Source organism: Caretta caretta, chromosome 5, assembly GCF_965140235.1.
Source record: "Caretta caretta isolate rCarCar2 chromosome 5, rCarCar1.hap1, whole genome shotgun sequence".
Classification (NCBI taxonomy): Eukaryota; Metazoa; Chordata; order Testudines; family Cheloniidae; genus Caretta; species Caretta caretta.
In genome coordinates this window covers 74,450,461-74,474,299 of record NC_134210.1, presented here as the reverse complement: position 1 = coordinate 74,474,299, position 23,839 = coordinate 74,450,461, and the positions used below count along the sequence as shown (strand labels likewise).

General features: G+C 41.7%; 2 protein-coding genes across 8 annotated transcripts in view; one reads left to right on the top strand and one right to left on the bottom strand.

Moving 5' to 3' along the window:
- The window catches only part of AP3S1 (adaptor related protein complex 3 subunit sigma 1), a 42,810-nt gene extending 28,247 nt beyond the window's left edge, over window positions 1-14,563 (bottom strand). For 2 of the 5 annotated variants that reach the window (XM_048851330.2, XM_075128615.1), the window contains exons 1-3: window positions 14,349-14,563; window positions 4,484-4,575; window positions 422-533 (exon numbers count right to left, since the gene is read on the bottom strand). In XM_048851330.2, coding sequence (XP_048707287.1) covers window positions 422-533; window positions 4,484-4,575; window positions 14,349-14,417 — 273 coding nt within the window. In that variant the 5' untranslated portion in view covers window positions 14,418-14,563. Of the gene's footprint in view, window positions 1-421; window positions 534-4,483; window positions 4,576-11,720; window positions 11,769-13,977; window positions 14,210-14,348 lie in introns of those variants that run through there. The other 3 variants (XM_048851329.2, XM_048851331.2, XM_048851332.1) reach the window with 3 other exon arrangements.
- Window positions 14,564-14,677: 114 nt separating this feature from the next.
- Window positions 14,678-19,510, top strand: ATG12 (autophagy related 12). 3 transcript variants are annotated; one of them, XM_048851338.2, is made up of 5 exons: window positions 14,678-14,869; window positions 15,268-15,404; window positions 17,465-17,527; window positions 17,818-17,880; window positions 18,733-19,510. In XM_048851338.2, the coding sequence occupies exons 1-4, from the start codon at window positions 14,701-14,703 to the stop codon at window positions 17,875-17,877; spliced, it is 429 nt and encodes a 142-aa protein (XP_048707295.1). In that variant the 5' UTR covers window positions 14,678-14,700; the 3' UTR covers window positions 17,878-17,880; window positions 18,733-19,510. The 3 variants fall into 3 exon arrangements, with proteins under 3 accessions (XP_048707295.1, XP_048707294.1, XP_048707293.1); XM_048851337.2 differs by having other exon boundaries at window positions 18,588-19,510; XM_048851336.2 differs by having other exon boundaries at window positions 17,818-19,510.
- The last annotated feature ends 4,329 nt before the right edge of the window (window positions 19,511-23,839 follow it).

Genomic DNA, 23,839 nt, shown 5'->3' with positions numbered 1-23,839 from the left:
GCTGTGAAAAGATGATTCATTGTATGTGGTATCCAATATCTTGCACTGTTCAGACACTACAAAATGCCAAAGTGAGCAAAGAGGAAACAAAAATCTAGGAAAACAGCCATCTGAACTGAATGAATCTGTTACCAAAACTAGACCCCAATTCTCTGCAAAGATGCAACAAAATATGGCAGATTATAATTTAGGCTCATTACCTGTCAAATGAACTGTTTTCTTACCTAAACATTAATTTGTGAAAAAAGAACTTTCTCTAGTAATGGTAGGAAACTGTACAACGATTAACACAAGTATGTTGTACTTTACACTATAATGGAAGTCATCTTTATTTTCAAGCAATTCAGAAAAAGGTAAGCCAGAAGGCAGAAACACCAAGTATCTTTAAAAATATGGCATTTCCTTTAAAAACAACACTTACTTGTATTAGGTCTAAAATGCCAAGTTCACTTTCTGAAGAATCCACACAGAAGACAAAGTACAACGTGGCATAGTGTCGGTAGATTAGTTTGTTATCAGATCCACCTATTAGTCTAAATAAAGAGAAGCTAGGTCAGTGTCAAGACAAGATGAGCAAAAACTCATTAACAGCAAATTGTATCCTGAAAAGTTTATAGTTTAAATTTAAATTACATCATGAAATAAGTATATGTTGAAAATACTTCAGCCATTAACAGTATAATAGAGAACCTCATAATTTAATGTAAAGGTGCTCTGGAAAAAACCAAGCCAAACCAACATGACATCTTAACTCTGAACTGTAATTACTGTTAGTAAATATCCTCCTAGACAGTAGTAAGCACACCGATATATGCACCTGCACATCAGAACTATGGCAAACAGATCAATAAATACACTCTTCCACTAAGATGTGTGCAAGTGTCACTCTGACATTCTAGCAGGCACTGAGCAGAGAGTAAGGAATACTACTCAGAAGGGGGTCGGTCACATGCCCAAGCATCTTTCCCAGTCCCACTCAGGGGAGCCATGGAGAGAAGTTGAAAAAATTTAAGTACACATGCACTGAAGTCAGTGATTAGTACACATGGATTGCACGGATATTCACTTAAACAAAATTTATGATCTTAGGGATAAACTGAATTAATACAACAGTTGTGCTACAGAATATTTGACATTACAGAAAGTATGAGTGCATTGCACTCAACTGGTTGTATTACAATATTAAAAGAGATGCAGAAATTTAAATTCCTTATATTTCTCCTTAATCATCAAGTTAGCGAACTACAAAAAGAAGAGTTATCTTAAGTGAATCAACAGTGATATGCTTCAGCCCATCCTCTATAGCCTCCCCCTGAGAGAAACTTTTAACTGTAAATATCAGAAGGCATGTATCTCTCTTCTTTAGGTGGCTAAAAATTCTATGTTAAGCAACAACATGGTTCATGTATAAATGAAAACATTTTGTGACACATGGGTATACAGGTATTAAGCTGATGATTCTGAACATTGGGGAATAAGCCATTAAAAACCCCTCCTAAACTGGATTTACAGAAGAAATCACCAGAGTCTAATAGATCACAAATCTGCACAAAGAAATGATCCCTCTAATTTTCTATTCTTTATTTGTAAGTTAAAACTATTAAGAACCTTTAGAACACCTGCACTTTCCACACAGCTTCACATTAATGCTTGAAGAGACAAGTCCCATGCTCCCAAATACTAAACAAAAATAGCTAAACAAAAAATTTACAGAGTTTTCGTGATTTGAAAACTTAAAAAAAAAATAAAATGTGAAGTAAAGGTTTATACGGTGTCCTTAATTTATGACAATTATCTAGATATTGCAGTGCATGTGAAGTTGTTCCACACTTATTGCTAGAACCTCCAAGTACCTTACAAGTATTATATTACAATTATGCCCAAAATGTGCAAATTGCTCTACAGAGATACAGGAAGACTGTCCCTGCTTGAAAAACTATATCAAATGGGGACCTGAAGAAAGGAAACAAAAGTTGAGCTTGTGCCACCCACCCCCCATACTTTTTTTTTTTTTTTGCGCACTTCTTTATGATGTATAAAAAAAATGCCTGAAAGGATGGGCTTTTGCTCTGTGGCTTTTTTTTTTTTTTTTTTTTTAAACATTAGAAATTCAGGTCATGTCCAGCCTGGAAGACTATGCTAACTGGAGAACTACTGCAATGATACTTCCAAGAGTGAAGAAAGCAAAAGTGGAATAATTAAGAGGAGAAAGGATTGTTCGTCAAATGTTAGGCCTTGTCTTGACTAGGAAAACAGGTCATGGTTGGTATCATGGTAGCTACCACAACTTTGATCATGATTGTGCTCCAAGCGTAGACACAGCTTTTAACATGTTAACTGGCTTTAGTCAACCCTAGGTTCCCCCCACAGAGGAATGCAGCTAGTTAACTCGTGTTAAGTGTCAATAGTGGTCTACAAAGAGACCAAAATCATGGCAGCTAAAACAATGTCAATCATGACCTCTTCTCCCAAAAATTGTGGTTTTTGTTAATACCTATGTAACTTCAATTACTAAAATTTTGAATGAACACGTCTCTTATTTCAGCACTTCTGCCCTCTGTTAAGGTGTGAGACCTCACAACAAACATGCTCTAAGATCGCAAGGAGTAAAAAAACTTGACATTTTTACCTTAAAAATCCAATCATCACTTCAGCACTGACAACACCTGTCATCAAAAATATCTGCCTCCTTATCAGCCACCCCAATACATCAGAGGAAAACACTCCACAGTTTTAACCAAAGGTCAAACAAATATGCTTTATTTAAACACCAGGCTCAGAGGGCACAACTAAACTAGGAAAAACAGACATGTTTTGAAACACATTAGCTAAACACATTGTAAACAGGATTTTGTACCTAGTGTAGACAGGGAAAGTCAAGTTCAAAAACCTGCTACATGGGAGAAGCCTAGGGTTGATCATGGCCAGCAAACACAACTTGCTGTCTACACTGTGCAAAAGACCCACTTTTAAAAATGCGTTTGATAACACAGTTTTTAAAACAATCATTTTTCTTAATCCAGACTTGCTCTGCAGCTGTGTTTTTCAAACCGTGGGTCGTGACCTAGTACTGGGTCACGGCATGTCAGGCACTGGGTCGCCTTGCTCTCATCAGCACCACCGACCGGGACATTAAAAGTCCCGTCGGTGGTGTTTCCCAACTAAGGCAGGCTAGTGCCTACCTTTTCCGACACCGCACTGCACCCCAGAAGCAGCCAGCAGTGGGTCCGGCTTCTAGGCAGGGGGCCCACGGGGCTCCGCGCACTGCCTCCACCCTGAGCACCAGCTCCACATTCCCATTGGCCAGTTCCCAGCCAATGGGAACCAGGGGGAGCGTGGTGCCTGCGGGCGAGAGTAGCGCGGAGCCGCTTGCGCGCCTCTGCCTAGGAGCCGGACCTGCTGCTGGCCGCTTCCGGGAAGCCTGCCTCTTCACCCCGGCTGCGCTGCTGACCGGGAGCCACCGGAGGTAAATCCGTGCCCCAATCCCCTGGCCCAGCCCTAATCCCCCCCAAACCTGGAACCCCTTCCTGAACTCCAAGCCCCTCATCCCTGACCCCCCCAAGGCCTGCACCCCCAGCCCAGAGCCCTGACCCCCTCCCGCACCCCAACCCCCTGCCCCAGCCTTGAGCCTCCCCCCAACCCAGAGCCCCTCTTGCATCCCAAACCCCTCATCCCCGGCCCCAGCCCAGAGCCCCTCCCACACCCCAAACTCCTCATCCCCAGCTCTGTTGGGTCAAAGGCATCAACAGTTTTCTTCAACTGGGTCCCCAGAAAAAAAGTTTGAAAACCACTGCTCTACAGACCAGCAAACTTGGACTCTGGCAGAAATCCATGGAATCTTTAGGTCAGGAACCCTCTACCAAGAGCACACAGCATCCAAATATTAGGAGCTCAGGCCTAAGTACCCAGTAGACAAGTTGCCACTGATTTCAAGTTTTGCAATGGTGTAGTGAAAGTCTCTCAGGTTGACCTCAAAGCTTTAGCTGGGCTTTGGGAATATAGTTAGGTGCCATCTAGGCTACTATATATTTGTTTCTGTATTGTCTCTGGATCAGGGACAGCTGTGTTGTAACCATATCCCCTAATTCAGTTACAACTGTACAACAGACAGGGCCCTAGAAGAAATATTTTTGTTAAAGTCAGAGAACACTTTATAACAGAAGATAGTTATAGCTACTTAACTGTAACAGCGTATTTATTACCAAGATACAATGGAGACGGGTAGATGGTCTTTCTCATGGGTGCATCAGAAATATTTAGACAGAAATTTTAACTAAATTACTGCTGTAGCTCACGAAAGCTTATGCTCAAATAAATTGGTTAGTCTCTAAGGTGCCACAAGTACTCCTTTTCTTTTTGCGAATACAGACTAACACGGCTGTTACTCTGAAACCTGCTCTAAAATATGGTACTCTTGAAGGTTTTTGTGACAGCCCCTGTTATTCATTAATACTAGAAATTTCTGTTAAATTTCAATACTTACAAGCCTCCTTCTAGGAAATTACAAACATTTTCATCACGTTTGGATACCAAATGGAAAGTTTCTCTGATAATTTGTTGCTGTGTATCTTCACTCTGTGAAAAAAAAAAATGTATTTTACTATCAGACTAAAGTGGATTAGTTAACAGTAATTTATATTTATAGGTCATATAGTTTGCACTCCGTTTATTAACAGCACTAGCAAGACAATCATCTTTGCTGCCTTCTAATCAGCCAACCCTCAATTTATTGTAACACTATTTCATTGTCTTTGAGGTCCGTCATTAAGCTATATGGTGACACTTCTCTAAACTAAACTGAACAAAGCTGTTAAACAAGTTGCAACAGTAAATAAGTTTTACTGCTCTCAAAAAACCTACATTGATTTAACATAAACTTTAGGACAAGTTATTTTGAGTAGAAACATTCCCAGAACCATCCCTGATAACTGAACTGTAGACTGAACAAAATGTTATTTTGCATTTTAGATCTTGTCTACAAACAAATTTCCACCAGTTTAACTGAATATATGTTTTTAGTTAAAGCAATACAAACCGCTGAATTGATGCTCTTAAACCAGTTTGAAGACTGTGTATTGATTTGGTTTATATCGATTCAGCCTAAGATTTACCATTTCAAAACCTATTTAAGATAATCCACACAGGGGTTTGCAGTGCATTACCGAAAATTATTTTTTTTAAAGTATCTTTAGTACACCAGTACAAGTCTGGGTAAACAGGACCTTATCCAAGAGTTGTTCAGGAACCTATTTCACACTTTTAAATTATGACAATGGGCCTACATTCTAGAACCACCATGAGAGTACAACTTTCCAATAGAAAAATCACCCAGATTTTTCAGTAGCAACTCTCCCTATCCTCTCTACCAGATTAGACCTTAATTTAGTTATGGAAGGGATCTGTCAGTTTTGCTATCAACAAAGCTACACATTCCAAAAATCTCCAGAAAACTGGAAGAAAGCTAATATTGTGGCAATTTTTCAAAATAGGTAAACATGATGACCAGAGTAATTATAGCTCTGTCAGCCTCACATCAATTCCAGTCAAGATAATGGAGGATGCGATAAAGAATTAAAGGAGGGTAGTGTAATTAAGGTAAATAAACATGGGTTTATGGAAAACAGATCCTATCAAATTAACATATTTTTTGATGAGATTATAAGTGTGGTTGATAAAGGCAATAGTGTTGACATAATATGTTCAGACTTCTGTAAGACAGTTGACTTGGTGCCACATGGCTTTTGATTAATAAACTGAACATACAATTAACATGTCACACATTAATTGGATAAAACAATCAGCTAATTAATAGTTCTCAAAAGGTAATTGTAAAATGGGGAATCGTCACACAGCAGGTGTGTTTCTAGTGGGATCCTGCAGATATTGGTTCTTGGGCCCTACGCTATTCAACATTTTTATCAATGACCTGGAAGAAGACATAAAAATCATCACTAATAAAGTCTGCACATGAAACAAAAATTGTTGGAGTGGTAAATAACAAAGAGGATCGGTCAGTGATACAGAGCAATCTAGATCACTTGGTAAGCTGTGCACAAGCAACTAAGATGCACTTTAATACAGCTCAATGTAAATGTATACATGTAGGAACAAAAAATGTAGTCCATACTTCTATGACGGCTGATTCTACCCTGGAAAGCAGTGACTCTGAAAAAGATTTGGGGGTCCTGGCAGATAACCAGTTGAACATGCGCTGCCAGAGGGGTGCTGTGGTTAAAAGAGCTAATGCGATCCTAAATGGATAAACGGGAATCTCAAGTAAGAGCAGAGAAGTTATTTTACTTCTACATTTGGCACTGAAATGACCGCTTCTTGGAATACTGTGTCCACTTTTGGTGCACACAATTCAAGAAGGATGTTGATAAATTAGAGCGGGTTCGGAGAAGAGCCACAAGAATGATTAAAGGATTAAAATATATGCCTCATAGTGATTGAGCTTTTTGAGTCTATCTATTTATCTTAAAGAGACGAGTAAGCAGTAACACGATTAAAATCTGTAAGTACCGACATGGGGAACAAATATTTAATAATGGGCTCTTCAGTGTAGCAAAGAAAGGTATAACATTATCCAATGGCTGGAAGTTGAAGGAGACAAATTCAAACTGGAAACGGCATACATTTTTAAATGGTGAGAGTAATTAACCATGAGAACAATTTACCCAAGAGTCATGGACTCTCCATCACTGACAATTTTTAATCAAGATTGGATGGTTTTCGAAATAATCTGCTGTACGAAGCATTTTGGGGAAGTTCTATGGCCTATGTATACAGGAAGTCAGACTAGATGAACATCTGGTCCCTTCTGCCTTGGAATCTATGAGTGTCTTATTTTATAAGCTTGACAAAAGATGACCTGTTATGCTCAGTGCAGTGCATCGGATACCTAGCAGAGACAGGAGAGGTTTGTCTCCAGAACTGGGTTTTGTTCCACTTAAATCTAAATCTGCAAAATCCTCTTAGAGTGCAAGCCTAATTTTCATTGACCAGAACACACAAATGGTTCTGCCTTTTAGAAGGGAAAAAAGTGTGTAATTAAAAAGACTTAAAATACAAGCACTGGAAGTCAGATTGGTAACTAACAAGCATTTTCCAGTAGCTATTATGAAGTACTTATTCAATGAACCAGGTAGCTTTTAAATTCAAGTGAAGCTGGGGAAATCATACATAGCCATTAAGTTCCACAATTGTTACATGGTACAATTATGCAACTGGTGGTGGGTGGGGAGGGAGGCTGTTCTTCAAATTAACATGTAATCTTCATGTTCTTTTTCCTTTTACATTTCTTAGCATAGCTGCGCTTTTTGAATTTCAGATAGTCCCCCACCTCCCAAACACAGAAACTGGATTACTTCATTTAAGAAGAATCTCTTTCTTATTGGTTAACAACATAACAAAGTCAGTCCGTGTGCTAAATGTAAATTAGGTTCACTAAATACTAGAAGTTTCCTCTGAAATTGTACCATATTACAAGTTCTCAAATATGGATTTCAAGAAAGAGGGGGAAATCGTAGGTATCACCCACAATTGTATGAAGAACACATTTCTGTCAAAACATTCCATTCAATTAAAGTCATAATTACACAAAATGTAAAGTTTTCCTCCTCCTCCCAGGGTATCTGTACACAGCAAAGAAAAACCTGTGGCTGGCCCATGACAGCTGACTTGGGCTCACGGGGCTCGGGCTGTTTCATTGCTGTGTAGACTTCTGGGCTCAGGCTGGAGTCTGGGCTCTAGAGCCCTACAGGGTAGGAGGGTCCCAGAACCCAGGTTCCATCCCAAACCCAGAAGTCTACACAGCAATGAAACAGCCTCACAACCCGAGCCTGAGTCGGCTGGCACAGGCCAGCTGCAGGTGGTTCTTTGCTCTGTAGATATATCCTCCGCCTTCGCAAGACTTTAGGCAAGGGCAGTTTTCTAGCACAATTCAGAAGTGTCCGGTTTTAAACACTGTAGAGGACTTGCACTTCAGAAAATATTTTCATTTAAATTGTTTAGTTTCATTCATATATCTGTAATTGTTCACCCAGACGCAGAACCTGTTGTTCTACTGAACTGTGTTTTTTTGTCCTAATTCCAGTATGGGTGGTGCAAAACACTAGTGTAGACAAGGAAAGCTGGATTTGCACAGTGCAGCTCACCCCAGTTTCAAGTACAGGGTGAGCTGCATTGGTGCAAAGTGCGGCTACATTCTGGGCCAAAATTAAATACTGTATTGTGGACATACTGTTAGGTAAACTAAAACAAACAAACAAAAAGACTTATCACGGTGCCTAGGGCATACTAAACGAGTTGTAGATGTGTAGAAGGAAACTGTAAACAAAGCAATGATCATACACAAATATTTATTCAAAGTAACAGTAACTACAGTACAACCTCAGAGTTATGAGCACCAGAGATATGAAGTGACCAGTCAACCACACGCCTCATTTGGAACTGGAAATACACAATCAGGCAGCAGCAGAAACACCCCCCCCCCCCCGCACACCACCAAAAAAAGGAAATACAGTACTGTAGTGTTAAATGTAAACTACTAAAAAAAAAGGGAACTTAGCATTTTTCTTCTGCATAGTAAAGTTTCAAAACTGTATTAAGTTGATGTTCAGTTGTAAACTTTTGAAAGAACTACCATAACGTTTTGTTCAGAGTTACAAACAACCTCCATTTCCGAGGTGTTTGTAACTCTGAGGTTTTACTGTACATTCTACTGTCACTAAACTATGGATCAAACTAATTAGTGTTTTACAGTTGCTGCAAGATTATTGAATTGTGAAGCTTTTAAATGTTCCCACAATTTTACTGCTCCTCAGGCAAAATAATCCTGCTTAACAGGAAGGGACAGCAACAAATCTAAGTCAAGTGGGAGCAACCCCACTGTCCTTCAGTTCTTTGGACAAATGCAGCTCAGGAAAAAGGTGGGCAACCACAAAGCCATCCCCCTACTTTTCCCAGAGCTGCTGCAGCTGCAACAGGCATGGACAATAGCAAGGAGACATACAAGAAAACAAATCAGTGATTAAATAAATCTTAGGATAGGAAAGAGAAAATAGAAGTGAACTGATTCATTTTAAAAAGAAAAGGAGTACTTGTGGCACCTTAGAGACTAACCAATTTATTTGAGCATAAGCTTTCGTGAGCTACAGCACACAGTATGCATCCGATGAAGTGAGCTGTAGCTCAGGAAAGCTCATGCTCAAATAAATTGGTTAGTCTCTAAGGTGCCCCAAATACTCCTTTTCTTTTTGCGAATACAGACTAACACGGCTGTTACTCTGATTCATTTTAGTAAGAGTTTCCTATAGTCAAGTCCCTTTCTGCTACCAATCCAAGTAACAAACACTGTAAAATTAACAGACAAAGGAAAATAACAAAATCCCTTCCCTGAAATGTCTGAAATCCCCCCTTTGAAATTGGGAAGAAGAAAGGGAGATTCACACACACAAAAAATGAAATTGAAGTCTTACAGACATAGCCGGCCTGAAACTCTTCACATAAATTTTAATTTTGAAATGGTAAATCAAGATAATCAGTTTGCTGGCTGTTAAGTGCTAAGAAGAGGTAGTGGGTTTCTTGACCTGTGTTATAGTTTCTCCAGGTTCTCTTTCCCAGGGAGGGGATGAAATTCTCTCACTCAGAGAGAGTGGTTTACTGCCAGCAATGTACTCATTTATTAAACACTGGCAGTGCCACCCAGTGAGCCACAGTCATCATTTCTGCAAAGGTACATCCTTGATCAAACATATTTTTAACAGTAAAAGTTGTGAAGTTATATAATTCTGAACAATGCAACCTTTGTGTATTTGACTGACTAGCCACAGACATCAAAGGTGAAATCCTTTCCATTGGTACTAATTTTAATATCTAGATGTATGTAATTTTGCTGAAGACAAGTGTTTTTGTGTATTTTTCTACACCCAATGGTAACTCCACAGCTGGGAAATACAGCACACAGCTTAAAAGATTATACTTTAGTTTTATCCTGGGTTAACTCTTTTGTTTTGTTCATTCCCCAATCAAGCCTGCGGTGGTAATTCCTGACTCCAAAGCACATATTTACATAGAATTTTGCATAAACTTCACTTTCCCACAGGTTAAAAAAAAACCAAACATGTGCATAGAATCACATAATATTAGGGTTGGAAGAGACTTCAGGAGGTCATCTAGTCCAATCCCCTGCTCAAAGCAGGACTAACACCCACTAAATCATCCCAGCCAGGGCTTTGTCAAGCCGGGCCTTAAAAACCTCAAAGGATGGAGATTTCACCACCTCCCAAGTAACCCATTCCAGTGTTTCACCACCCTCCTAGTGAAATAGTGTTTCCTAATATCCAGCCTAGACCTCCCCAACTGCAACTTGAGACCATTGCTCCTTGTTCGGTCATCTGCCACCACTGAGAACAGCCTAGCTCCATCCTCTTTGGAACCCCCATTCAGGTAGTTGAAGGCTGCCGTCAAATCTCCCCTCACTCTTCTCTTCTGTAGACTAAATAACCCCAGTCCCTCAGCCCCTCCTCGTAAATCATGTGCCTCAGCCCCCAATCATTTTCGTTGCCCTCTGATGGACTCTCTCCAATTTGTCCACATCCCTTCTATAGTGGGGGGACCAAAACTGGACGAAATACTCCAGCTGTGGCCTCACCAGTGCCGAATAGAGGGGAATAATCACTTCCCTCGATCTGCTGGCAATGCTCTTACTAATGCAGCCCAGTATGCCGTTAGCCTTCTTGACAACAAGGGCACACTGTTGACTCATATCCAGCTTCTCATCCACTGTAATCCCCAGGTCCTTTTCTGCTGCTTATCCAGTCAGTCCCCAGCCTGTAGCGGTGCATGGGATACTTCCTTCCTAAGTGCAGGACTCTGCACTTGTCCTTGTTAAACCTCATCAGATTTCTTTTAGCTCAACCCTCCAACTTGTTTAAGTCACTCTGGATCCTATCCCTACCCTCCAGTGTATCTATCTCTCCCACCAGCTTAGTGTCGTCTGCAAACTTGCTGAGGGTGCAATTAATCCCATCATCCAGATCATTAATAAAGATTTTGAACAAAACTGGCCCCAGGACCGACCCCTGGGGCACTCTGCTTGATATCGGCTGCCAACTAGACATCGAGCCGCTGATCACTACCATTGAGCCCAACACTCTAGCCAGCTTTCTATCCACCTTACAGTCTGTTCATCCAGTCCATACTTTTTTAACTTGCTGGCAAGAATACTGTGGGAGACTGTATCAAAAGCTTTGCTAACGTCAAGATATATCACATCCACTGCTTTCCCCATATCCACAGTGCCAGTTATCTCATCATAGAAGGCAATCAGGTTGGTCAGGCATGACTTGCCCTTGGTGAATCCATGCTGACTGTTCTTGATCACCTTCCTCTCCTCCAAGTGCTTCAAAATGGATTCCTTGAGGACCTGCTCCCTGATTTTGCTGGGGACTGAAGTGAGGCTGTATTGGAAGTCTGTAGTTCCCCGGGTTCTTTCTTCCCTTTTTTAAATATGGGCACTATATTTGCCTTTTTCCAATCATCTGGGACCTCCCCCAATCGCCACGAATTTTCAGAGATAATGGCCAATGGCTCTGCAATCACATCAGCCAACTCCCTCAGCACCCTTGGATACATTAGATCAGGACCCATGGACTTGTGCTCGTCCAGCTTTTCTAAATAGTCCTTAACCTGTTCTTTCACCACTCAGGGCTACTCACCTCCTCCCCATACTGTGTTGCCCCATGCAGCATTCTGAGAGCTGACCTTGTCTGTGAAGACCAAGGCAAAAAAAAGCATTGAGTACTTCAGCTTTTTCCACATCATCTGTCACTATGTTGCCTCCCCCATTCAGTAAGGGTCCCACACTTTCCCTGATCATCTTCTTGTTGCTAACATACCTGTAGAAATCCTTCTTGTTACCCTTCACATCCCTTGCTAGCTGCAACTCCAGTTGTGCGTTGGCCTTCCTGATAACACCCCACATGCTCTAGCAATATTTTTATACTCCTCCCTAGTCATCTGTCCAAATTTCCACTTCTTGTAAGCTTCCTTTTTGAGTTTAAGCTCACTGAAGATTTCACTGTTCAGCATCTGCTGTTCATTAATTTTTTTCCTTTGTATGAGAATCATCACTTTTCTAATACTATAGGAGTTTACAGAAAAAAAGTTTGCTGACTAACCTCTACCAAAGGCTGGAAGCCTTTTTCTCATGTTCTCAACGCTAGCATCTCTGTAACTACAGAGGCACGTAATGGTGCACAAGAGATACAGAAAGGAGCGTAAAAGAACTCTCCAAAGCATATTGTCTAAGATTTTAATTCTTTTTTCCAATATTTTAGACAATTACTATGAATCTGCAGTAACGGCTCCATAGTTAAAGCTGTAAATCATTTTTATGGGAAGTCAGAATTCTATATTCCTTCACCTTCAAAATAAATTTTGTTTTGATATTAAACTGTTTATGACAGAAATAGTGCATGAATGATTTTTGGTTAAACAAAATTGTCAGTTGGGTGGGAAAGCTTGAGAGCTTCTGTTTTTTCTTGTAAAATCATCTCTCAAAAAAAACACTTGGTTTAGAATAACTATTTAACAGTCCTGGACAGTATTATTAACAGACATAATTAATGGTCACTTATTATTTCATATACAGGTTGGTGCAATATTTTGGAATGTGAGCAAAAAGGAACAGCAGATGGCTGAGGTCTCTGTCTCTATAAATTTGGTCAGCTATGAATCAATTAGGTTATAAGAGGTTAAAAAAGTACTTTGGGAAAAGTAATTGATTTGAATATATTTTCTTGTATTTCAAAGAAGAATATATAATGTCTCTACATCACATCTCTAATTTTAAGACAGTATGGCATATCAGAAGAAAACCATATAAACCACGTTATCACCTATCATGATTTTTAAATTTTTAAAAGAATTATGATTCAAACACATTAAACAGATATAACTATTTAAAATGAATATTTAAGACTATTGTTTTAATTTCTGAAATACTAGAAACCCATAGTTTCACTACAAACCTTAACATGAAACCTATTATCAGTGTCCATCCTCTGTCTGCCCAACATCCTCTTACCTAAGTTCCCTTTAAGTCCTCTCTCTCCACCGCAGCCCCGGGGCAGTATGCACCCCAAAACCCTCATCCTCAGAGCCCACACCTCCAGCCAGAGCCCTCGCCCCCCTGCACCCCAAGCCCAACCCTCTGCCCTAGACCTGAGCATCCTCCCACACTCCAAACCCCTCGGCCCCACCCCCACCACACATCACCTCCATATTGGTGCACATCATAGAACTCATTCGGCACATGGATGTAAAAAATTAGAGGGAACATTGCCTTTTACCCCAAATTATAAGAGATCCTGAGTTACCAAGTTTGGATATGAATTAGACACACACCCAAAAAAATTAAAAGCTGGTCAGAATCAGGTATTTAGCTCAGTTCCAGGTCTGCATCTAAGCAATGTACTGGAAAATCATCTTCGCTTATCACATAGTCAGTATCAATCACTGTTACTGGGAGCCTCAGTATTGGTGGTGCATGATTTTGGCTAATTTGCACTGGAAGTGCCTGTGCCATAATCAACGACTGCGTTGTAGATACAGTTCTAAGCTCTGGACTACCATATGGGTATGTCAGATACGGTTGTGATTTTTATCGTTACACTGATACCATTTTAAGCCCACTATGGATGCAGTTATACCAGTACAAAGGTACCTAACACTGGTATAATTTATTTCCCTTTCTAATCTAGAATAAACCATACTTGTATAAGCACTTTTATACCCGTTTTACTGCATCTACACTAGGGGGTTACTGCTTTAATTATACTCGTATAGTTCAAACAATAAGACTTCCTAGTGCAGACAGGCCCTGAAGTCAGACATGGGCCACCAACCCCAAAGAGACCCAGATCACATCAATTGCCTGCTGATACCAAGACCCGCCAACACCCAACCACCTACCAGCGAGAAGTCGCCGGCCCGCCGACAGGGAGCCTGCATCCGCCACCCTGCACAAGAGTCGCCTGGACCCATGGCTCAGGCCGGCGGGTGCTGGGAAGCGGGCAGAGTGACAAGGGGTCACCTCCGAGCTGCGCTCCGGCGGGCTAATAACTGCACCGTCCCCCAGAGCAGGGGCTGCACCCTGATGGGGAAGGCAGCCCACGGCACAGACCCACTGCCCGGCCCTTCCCACTCCTCGCTACTGCCCCTACCCGCACCCCGCCTCTCAACAGCCTCCTGAGGCCCCGGACTGGCCACACTCCTAGGGCGGGACAATCTCAGAGAGACAGAGACCCCCCGCCCGCCGCCGCCGCCGCGCCCCGCCCCCGTACATAGCGCTGGTAGAACTTGGAGAGCCGGGGTTTGCCGTGGTTGTTGAAGATGAGGATCGCTTTGATCATGGTGAGGCGGCGGGAGGAGGCCGCTCCAGCCGGCCGGGTCACTGCGAGCTCTGCCCCTCCCCCTTCACCCGAGCAGCAGCTCCCCCACGACTCGGGCCCAGAGCGGAAACAGAACAGCTCCGGCTGCCCACGTGACACGAAGTCACCTGACAAGGCGGTGCGGCTCATCGCGATTGTCAACATTCGCTGGGAATGGTGCCCTTCGGTCACGTGATCTCAGTGGCCCCCTGCCAGGAGTTACTATGGGTCACGTCACGTCCGCCCTTACTTGCCTGTAAGCAATATGGCGGAAGTGGAGAAGCAGCTACCGCTCTCTCCTCAGGATGGTAGCCGAGGCGAGTGTGGAGAAGAGCGCCCGAATGGGGGAACTGCGGTGGGGGTTGCCGAGCCGGCTCCCCCTTCAGCCGGCTCCCCGGTGACCGAGGAACCCGCCGAGGACACCAAGAAGAAAAGTAATAGGAAAAGGAATTATTGCTCTGGGGGCGGGGCGAGATCCTGGGTTCGCTCTGATTGCCAGGCGCATTGGCCAATCGGGTGAAAGAAGGAGCCGCCTACTTCAGCTAGTTTAACCAATTAGAAAAAGACAGAGGATACGATCGGGGCGGGGGGGAGAGAAGAGGAGAAAATGCTCCAGCCCCGTCGTACGGGCGCCTTGGTATCTCCCGGCCGCGGGTGGGCCCACAGGACAGCGGCCAATAGCTTGTCCCGGCGCGAAGGGGCGGGGCGGGGCCTGTCGCTGTTGCGCTGTCGGTGCGGCGGGCTGCCTGTGCCTTGGGGCGGGGCTCCTGCCTCTGCGGCAGGCAGGTGCGCGGGGCTGGTTTCCTTCGCTCAGTCTCGGCTTTCGCCCTAGTTGACGTCCTGCTGAAGGCTGTGGGGGACACGCCGATCATGAAGAACAAGAAGTGGGCCGTGGAGAGGACCCGCACCATCCAGGGGCTCATTGACTTCATCAAAAAGTTCCTCAAGCTGGTGGCCTCGGAGCAGCTGGTACGTGCCTTGCCTTGTTTAGTCTCTGAGCCGGGGAAAGATGCGGTGGGCACTGGGGCTGCTTGGTGTCTTGTAGACTTGCCAGGTAATAAAAGGGTGTTGAAGTGCGGGGCGTGTGGAGCTGGCAAGGCTGCAATCCGTGAGGGCATCATGTTGCCTGCTTCTTAATTGTGTAAGTTGCTTTGTATGGTGACAAGGGAACTCTCCGCCGGGAACCTGAGAACAAAAGGGGCTGGTAGTACTTCCTGACCTTGGAGCCCCTACGGTTGCAAAGCTATGTTAGCATCACCCCAGAATGCAGCTGCAGCCCGCACTAGGGAAGGGGTTTTTCCATCAGTGTAGGAACACCAGCTCCAAAAACAAAGTTAGCTACCTCACCAGAAGCATTTTTCCATTGACCTAGATGGGTCTACATTGGGGTGAGGTAGGGTGACCAGATGTCCCGATTTTATAGGGATAGTCCTGATATTTGGGGCTTTGTCTTATATAGGCACCTGTTAGCCCCCCACACCTGCGTCCCGATTTTTCACACTTGCTGTCTGGTCACCCTAGGACAGGGGTCCCCAACATAGTGCCTGTGGGTGCAGTGGCACCTGCTGAGGCAGTTGTGTGTGCCTGCAGGACACCACGCTGCCGAAATGCCGTCGCCGAGCGTGGCCGCCAGAGAACATCCCACCGAAATGCTGCCGAGAAGCGTTGCCGTTTCTCGGCGGCATTTCGGCAGCAGGGTGTCTGGCGCCTGCCACAGTCTCCTGGGAATAGGAATATGCTATTCCCACTGAAAGGTTGGGGACCACTGCCCTAGGATGAGGTTAGCCTAGCTAGGCTAAGCACAAATTCAGCTGTCTAAATAAGTGAAGGAAGTGAAATACATATATAATAAAACATAAGGAAAACACAAATCATTGTAGTGCATACAGGAAAAAAATCTCAAAACCCTTATATTAAATAAAAGCTATTGCATTTTCCTTATGCAATTGTATAGTGCCTAGCACACCAAGGTCCTAGGGCTCCCAGGCACTATAGTAATACAAATGATTAATAATAATATAGATACATACATCTATGGTCTTACCATCAGTCTCAGACACTCCTGTTCCCCTGGAGGCCAGTTCCTGGTTTTCTTTTAATAAACTTAGACGTTTTCAGCACTTAGGTCTTGTCTACACTAGCGGGGTAAATCGACCTAAGTTACACTACTCCAGCTACATGAATCATGTAAAAGGAGTCAACGTAGCTTAGGTCGACTTACCGCAGTGTCTTCGCTGCACTGCGTCGATGGGAGATGCTCTTCCGTCAACTTACCTTACTCTTCTCAGAGAGGTGGAGTAAGGAAGTCAACTGGAGAGCGCTCTGCTGTTGATTTAGCAGGCCTTCACTAGAAGGGGCGGCAAAAGGGGCAGCTGCCCCAGGGCCCGGCGATTTAAAAGGGCTTGGGGCTCCTGGCTGCCGCTACTGCCGGAGCCCTGGGTCTTTTAAATCACTTCCGGAGCCCTGGGCAGTGAGGGCTGGGCAGCGCAGAAGGGCTGGCTGGGGGAGGCTGATCCCCAGCCCCACCCCTTCCACCCGAGGCCCTGAAATTACTGGTAACACTTTTATGTTACTTTCACCCCTAGATAAAAGTTTCCATGGGTATGTTTGATGCAAAAAATTTTACACTAGACAGGAGGTCTTGGTGTTGGATATTCAAAGCAAAAGAGTGAGGACCACACCATTGGCTTGATGGCAGTGTGCAAGACAAGTGCATGATTGCAGGTCCTAGTACAAATGGGTAGCATGCTCAGACTCTGGGGAAGCGGGGGTGTCTCACATTGTTCCAGCAAAGACCCTGTTGGCCAGTTAAAGAACAGAATTGGTAGGTTCCATGCAGTACCTCTCTCCCTAAATAGTGGTGGCTCTGATGCAGAATTTTCAAGGTGTAAAGAGAGGTAAATATGGTGAACAGAAGGTAGCCTTCACCATATCCCTGCCAGGGGCACAGGTTTGAAAAAGTGCTCCTCATAGGTAGGAAGATAACTCCCCAGGCAGATTTTTTCACTTTCTGTTTTCTTCCCTCACAGTTTATATATGTGAATCAGTCCTTTGCTCCTTCTCCAGACCAGGAAGTTGGGACACTCTATGAGGTGACTTTAGTTTTGAGTGTTATTCTTTCTTAATATTTGTTTAGTAGAATCTGTCTGTACCCTTGTCTGCCTTTTTAAATCTGCTATATGCCTGCCATGCCCAAAGTGGTGACATCATAAATTTGTCACATCATGGATAACATCACATAAATATATTAATAACAGGTGACACTGTTTCATGATGCATTTGTCCAATAGTAATAGTTTAATTAATGAATGGACTGCTTCATTGGTAATCTAACCCCTTGTTGCTTTTCTCTTTCTCCATTCCCTTTTCTTTCCCCCTGTAGTGTTTTGGAAGTGATGGCAAACTTGTACTGCATTACTGCAAATCTCAAGCGTGGGGATGAATGGTAAGCAGCCACTGATGCATAGGACTTCTGGCCTTCAGAAAGGAAAAGGGCTCTGATAATCTTCAAAAACCATGCCCATGGACATGCTGAAGAGAATTGTACATTACTGCCTATGAATTTATTTTATTCTGTGCATTTATGTACAAAATGATGCAGATGACTTGCATAAAAGAAGAGCTACATAGGCTTTTCAGCCACGTAATTCTTTCTTCATTGTGTCATTTGTGGTATGAAAATAATTTTGCATGTGCCATCTGTAGAATAGAGCCATCTTTCCTGCTGCAGAGCTCCTTGGTTGCCACATATGAAAGGACATTATTTCATGCCTTGTGAACTGCATAACTCTCCATTGCTCTGAATGCTGTATTGAGGATTTAGCTTCCCTTTATTAGGAGGGATATTTATTGCACATGTGCACAGGGATTTAGTTTACGTCTGACATAATGTTCATCTCTATTATGTGCAGTTTACTCTTACATGTTGTGAAGTCTTTACTTTGAATGCGTAGTGTCTCTCTTATGCCTCACTTCAGGCAAGTATTTTATAGTGTTTTGTCTCATAAGTAACCTATATAAACAGTTGCACACAAGGTAGAAGATGTATTGTCATAGCATATAGTCTCTCACACCTTAAGCTATGTGAGTATCTGATACAACTGCCTTTCTTGAACTATTTTTTTTAATAAAATGTCTAATTTTTTCCTTTAGCAATAGCAAGACACATGCTTCTCAGCTTTTTCTTAATTGTTTCATATTTTCAAGAAAGCTATAATATGCTTGGGAAAATGTCCCTGGCAGCTCTCACCCACCAGTAACAGCAGAAAGAGAGTGACCCAGCTATTGACTCTTTCAGTTCCGTGGAAATAGATGTTGGATGGCTAAAGCCTACTGTAAGCCTGCTTCCACTTGTGCTCCTGGTCCCCTGCTTCATCTGCTGTATCGTCACTGTTCCATCAAAAGAAATGCAACACCACTTCGGGACATTTTTACAACTGTCACAAAGTAATCACAGGAAGTGGCTCTCCTGAAGAGGACTTACTACCACAATAATGGGAAGAAGGATACTGAGTCTCCATCCCACCCATGCACTGACATCTGCCCTGTATGGGAAAGGAGGTTTGCCAAACAGCTCTGTTTAGGGATGGGCAAAGGCTTAATCAAGTTCCTCTACCAAATAACTTCCCCTGTTATTAACATGAAGGAATACTAAAGAATTATCTGCAGCCTGCTGATCTATTAATATGTGATTGTAAATTTGGCTGCTTGCTAATATATGCTACCCAAAAGTGTGGCTACATCCTCTGCATGCATAATTTTTGTTCTCTTTAGGATGTTTTAATAAACTCGGTATTTTTTTCATATTGAAAGCTAAATCAAAATTCTTTGATTTCAGCTAATCAAGTTGCAACCAACTCTAATTTATGCAAATGTGTTGATTAATTAAGTGTGTGTCTGTGTTTAGATGATCAGAATTCTGAAGGTTTATGAATAGGTGTGTTCTAAATCTGTTTCCAAATGAATTATTTTAGTGATAATTACTACATTTTTAGAAAACTGGTATAATACCCAAGGTTATAACTCCTTATTTATGGAATGATGTCTTCCAATAAATACAAAAACATTCTAGAACAGTTAAACGAGTACTCCTTTGATTAAAATTCACAACCAGAAAAATAAATACCTGTTATTCTTTCAGAGCCAACTATTGGGTTGCTCTGAAGCAATTGTAACCTTGAACAGCCACTAGAGGGTACTTGAAGATAAAAAGACTTGCATATTTTTCAATAGATTTTGAAAGTGATATGGAATTCCCGTTTTGCCTGCTAAACACATGTGCGTTGAGGTTGCTCTCAAGCTTGTGGCTCCTACGTGGCAATCTGTTTGGCTAAGAGAGAAACCACAACCCTGGCTCTCTTTAATTAGTTTTAGACGGAGACTGTAAATCTTAGTTGTCTTAGTTAATCAAACTACTGGTGTGGTGCATATAGCCATTTGGAATGATGCGAGAAGCAGAAAAGGAAAGAATAGAAATGAGAGGTGGAAGAGATGTAAGTCATCTTATCTATCCACCTTCCACTGTAGGATTGTTCGTCTTGCTGCATTATCAGTTTTATCCGTTTGAGTTTTAAATGAAGCAAGGGCTTCTCTTGCTCCCTTGGGGGCTATTTTACAGTGGTAATAGACCTCATTGTTAGGTGTCTGTTTCCTTGCATTCAACATATGTATTAATTTGCTCAGTTTTGTCCTATTTCAAACTTAGAATCATAGGGTTAAAAGGGACTATGAGGATCATCTAGTCTACCCCCTTGCCAAGATGTAGCACCTACCTCTTATTTATTTAGATGTATAAAATGTGCTTTTCCTCGGGACTTGGCAGGTCCATTCAACCACACTAAATCATTCCTGTTTGTCCTTGCATTTTCACTTTTTATAGACTTAAAGACAGTTGTTCTTTTCCTCCCACACTTGTTAGCTAAAAAATGTTTTGTTCTTTCAGTCTCTTAACTGGGGGGGGAGGGAGGGTCTAAGGAGATTTCCTTATTCACTTTGGTTCCTCTCCTATGAATTCATTCTTTTTCTGGCATTGAGAGGGAGTGCTAGTCTTTTAATCTCCTTTCAGTAAAGCGTTTCACACATACCAAGATTTTGCCTCAAGGTTACAGGAGGCTTCTCGGTGGTCCTGTTTTCAGCTGCTTCTAGCAGTGATCAAGTGGCCATCTCTCCATTGATCACAATAAAGCACTTCGAAGACCACCAGTGATCCATATGCCACCGTTCAGGAACCACTGATAGCAACTCCTCCCTAAAAGTGGAAATTCTTTATCTGTGTCTGTCTGAAATTATGGATTATTGTATAAACTTTCTAAAGGTGAGTCACGTAGCTTATTAAAGTGAGTGACTAAATGGCTAGCAGCTAAAAAGAATTTGAGTCAGAAGTGTGTGGTCTGTGGAATCTGGCAAGGAATGAAGCCCCACAGTAAATAAATTGATTTAGTCAAAGCTATAATGTGTAATATCTCAATTTGCAGATGAGCCTAAAATGAAGAAAGTGGTTAAGAAACACGGGAGGTAGCTGTATTGCAGGATAATTTTGATAGATCAGGCATCAAGTCAAGAGGTGAAATATGAAGTGTAAAATAATGGAAGTGTAAAATAATACCTGAGCTATGTATAGTTTAAATGACGCTGAGTTAATTAATGCAGTACAGCTGAAGAAATACATAGCTAAATTGGAGGGAGTACAGTCTAGGGCAACAGATAGTAAAGGAAATAAGAATAGTGATAAAGTTTCTTGATCATGAAACGTGATGAGTGAGAGGTGACAAACTGAAATATTTTTAAATTAGATAGGATTTATTATAAAATTAAATCATGAAGGTTGATGACTGGGACCATTGACATCACACTAGGATGCGGTTGCAGACTTAATCTGTGAGGGAATTAAGGGAAGTCTTACACATCCTGGGCCCAGTCCTAAAGCTTTTAATCACGTGGAGCTTGACTATGCACCTTTCCTTGTTAAGGGTAATCGTCACTATTCAGAGTGTTCACCAGTGTGGGTAAATTTTAAACTTTAGAATCCATTTGAGTTGTAGGATGAGTGCAAAAAGATAAACTAATACAAGTAAGAGAAAATATGCATATTTTCATTTTTTATTTAAATACATTTCATAAACGATATTAACTAGAACTGTATCTGTGGTGATACAACTTCTCAAACTCCCAAGTTTATTTAATGCATGGAAGGAAAATACAATAGTCATGTGACTGCCAGAGCAATTTATAGGCGTCATGGCATTACTGTACTGTTTGGTGTATCTGGACCAAGAAGTACTAGGTTGTGTGCAGAAATGACTTCTATTGTCAACTATTGCTAAAAATATCAAAAAAACTGACAAAATAATTTGGAAACTGATATGAATTTATTATTTTATGTGTAAAGCTACACATTTTTAAATCTACAGAACTAGATAACCCGCATTCAAGAGTTTAAAAAATTGGTTGAAGAACTGTCTGAGTAATTAATGTTAATTCTTGACAAATCTTGGAACATTGGGGAAGTCTAGAGACTGGAAAAAAGCTAATGTTGTGCCAATACTTAAAAAAAGCCTACATTATCTTGACATTTGATCCAAGGCAAAACCATGGAAAGGCTGATATGGGATGCAATCAGTAAAAGAAAAAAAAATAAAGAATGGTAGCATAATTGATGCAATCATGCTGGTTTTATGTCAAATACGTCTTGACAAACTATTTTTTATGACTTTCGAAATTTAATTGATAGAGGTAACTATTAATATAGTAACTATACTGACATGTTCTACATAGATTCCTGTAAGTCAAATGACTATCTCATGTATATTCTGATATTAATAAATACCACTATACAAAATCCATAGATCTATTAGTGGATTAAAAACTTACTTTTTAATATCTATCAGCTATTAATTGTAAATAGGGAGGCATCTAAGGGGGTGTTTCTAGTGGGGTGCATCCAGGAATGCATTCTTGATCTGGTGCTATTTAATATTTCCATCAGTGATAGCATCATTTTTGGTAAAATTTTCAGGTGACAAATTTGTGAAGCAGTAAATAATGACAGCTCAGTTCTACAGAGCAATCTGGATTGTTTGGTAAACTGGGTTCACTTGAACCTTGAAAAAAACACGGTGTTTTTGTTTGCTGTTTTTCACACAGCTAAAGGGGAGCCAAAGGTATGTAAGGTCATAAATACCATTATGAACAAAAAATGTAGGTCTCACAGGATGGGGAATTGTATTTTGGAAAGCAGTACTTCAGAAAAAATGCTTGGGGCCACAGTAAGTAATCAACTGAACATAATGTGTCAATGCGATGTGGTGGCTAAAGCTAGTGTGATCCTTGGATGTATAAGCAGAGGAATATAGAGTAGAAGTAAGGAAGAGGTGGTATTACCACTGTGTATAACAGTGAGACATGTTTCAGAGTGGTAGCCGTGTTAGTCTGTATCAGCAAAAAGAGGAGTACTTGTGGCACCTCAGAGACTAACAAATTTATTTGGGCTTTTTGTGGGCTTTTGTGGGCTAAAACCCACTTCATCAAATGCCTGGAGTAGAAAATACAGTAGGAAGATAGACAGATATACAGAGAACATGAAAAGATGGGGGTTGCCTTACCAACTCTAAAGAGACAAATCAATTACAGTGGGCTATTATCAGCAGGAGGAAAAATCACTTTTGTAGTGATAATCAGGGTCGCGCATTTTAAACAGTTGACACCACTGTTTGAGTTGGTATGCAACCTTCATCTTTTCATGTTCGCTCGCTCGCTCTGTGTGTGTGTGTGTAATATCTTCCTACTGTATTTTCCACTCCATGCATCTGATGAAATGGGTTTTAGTCCACAAAAGCTTATGCCCAAATAAATGTGTTAGTCTCTAAGGTTCTTTTTATTAGTGAGACAGTTACTGGAATACTGTTTTCAGTTCGGGTGTCGACACTTTAAAAATACAAATTGGACAGAGTTCAGAAAAGAGTTCTACGTGAATGGTCTGGAGAACCTGCCTCACAGTGAGAAGCCATTCTATTTAGTTTATTCAAGAGCAGGCTAAGTGGTGACTTCATTGTGGTCTATGGGGAAAAGGTTCTGATAGTAGAAGGCTCTTCAATCCAGTATAGCAGGCAAAAGTATAACCAGATCCAGTGCCTGGAAGTTAAAGCTAGACAAACTCAGACTAAAAATAAGGTATAAATTATCCATTGGAACAACTTATTTAGGAATGTGGTGGATTCTCCATCACTTGAAGTTTCTGAGTCAAGACTGGATGTCTTTCTAAAAGATGCTCCAGCTCAATTCGGAGTTATGGGCTTGATGTAGAATTATGGGGTGAATTACAGAATGAAATGTATTGTGCAGGAAGTCAGACAAGATGATCATAATAGTTCCTTCAGATCTTAGAATCTATGAAAAGTTTAAAAAAG

Bases quoted from the DNA above. Each gene is read 5' to 3' on its own strand.
- ATG12 (XM_048851338.2), top strand. From the start codon at position 14,701: ATGGCGGAAGTGGAGAAGCAGCTACCGCTCTCTCCTCAGGATGGTAGC. The intron at 14,870-15,267 runs GTAATAGGAAAA...CTTTCGCCCTAG, and splicing joins CGAGGACACCAAGAAGAAAA to TTGACGTCCTGCTGAAGGCT. The intron at 17,528-17,817 runs GTGACTTTAGTT...TTCCCCCTGTAG, and splicing joins AAGTTGGGACACTCTATGAG to TGTTTTGGAAGTGATGGCAA.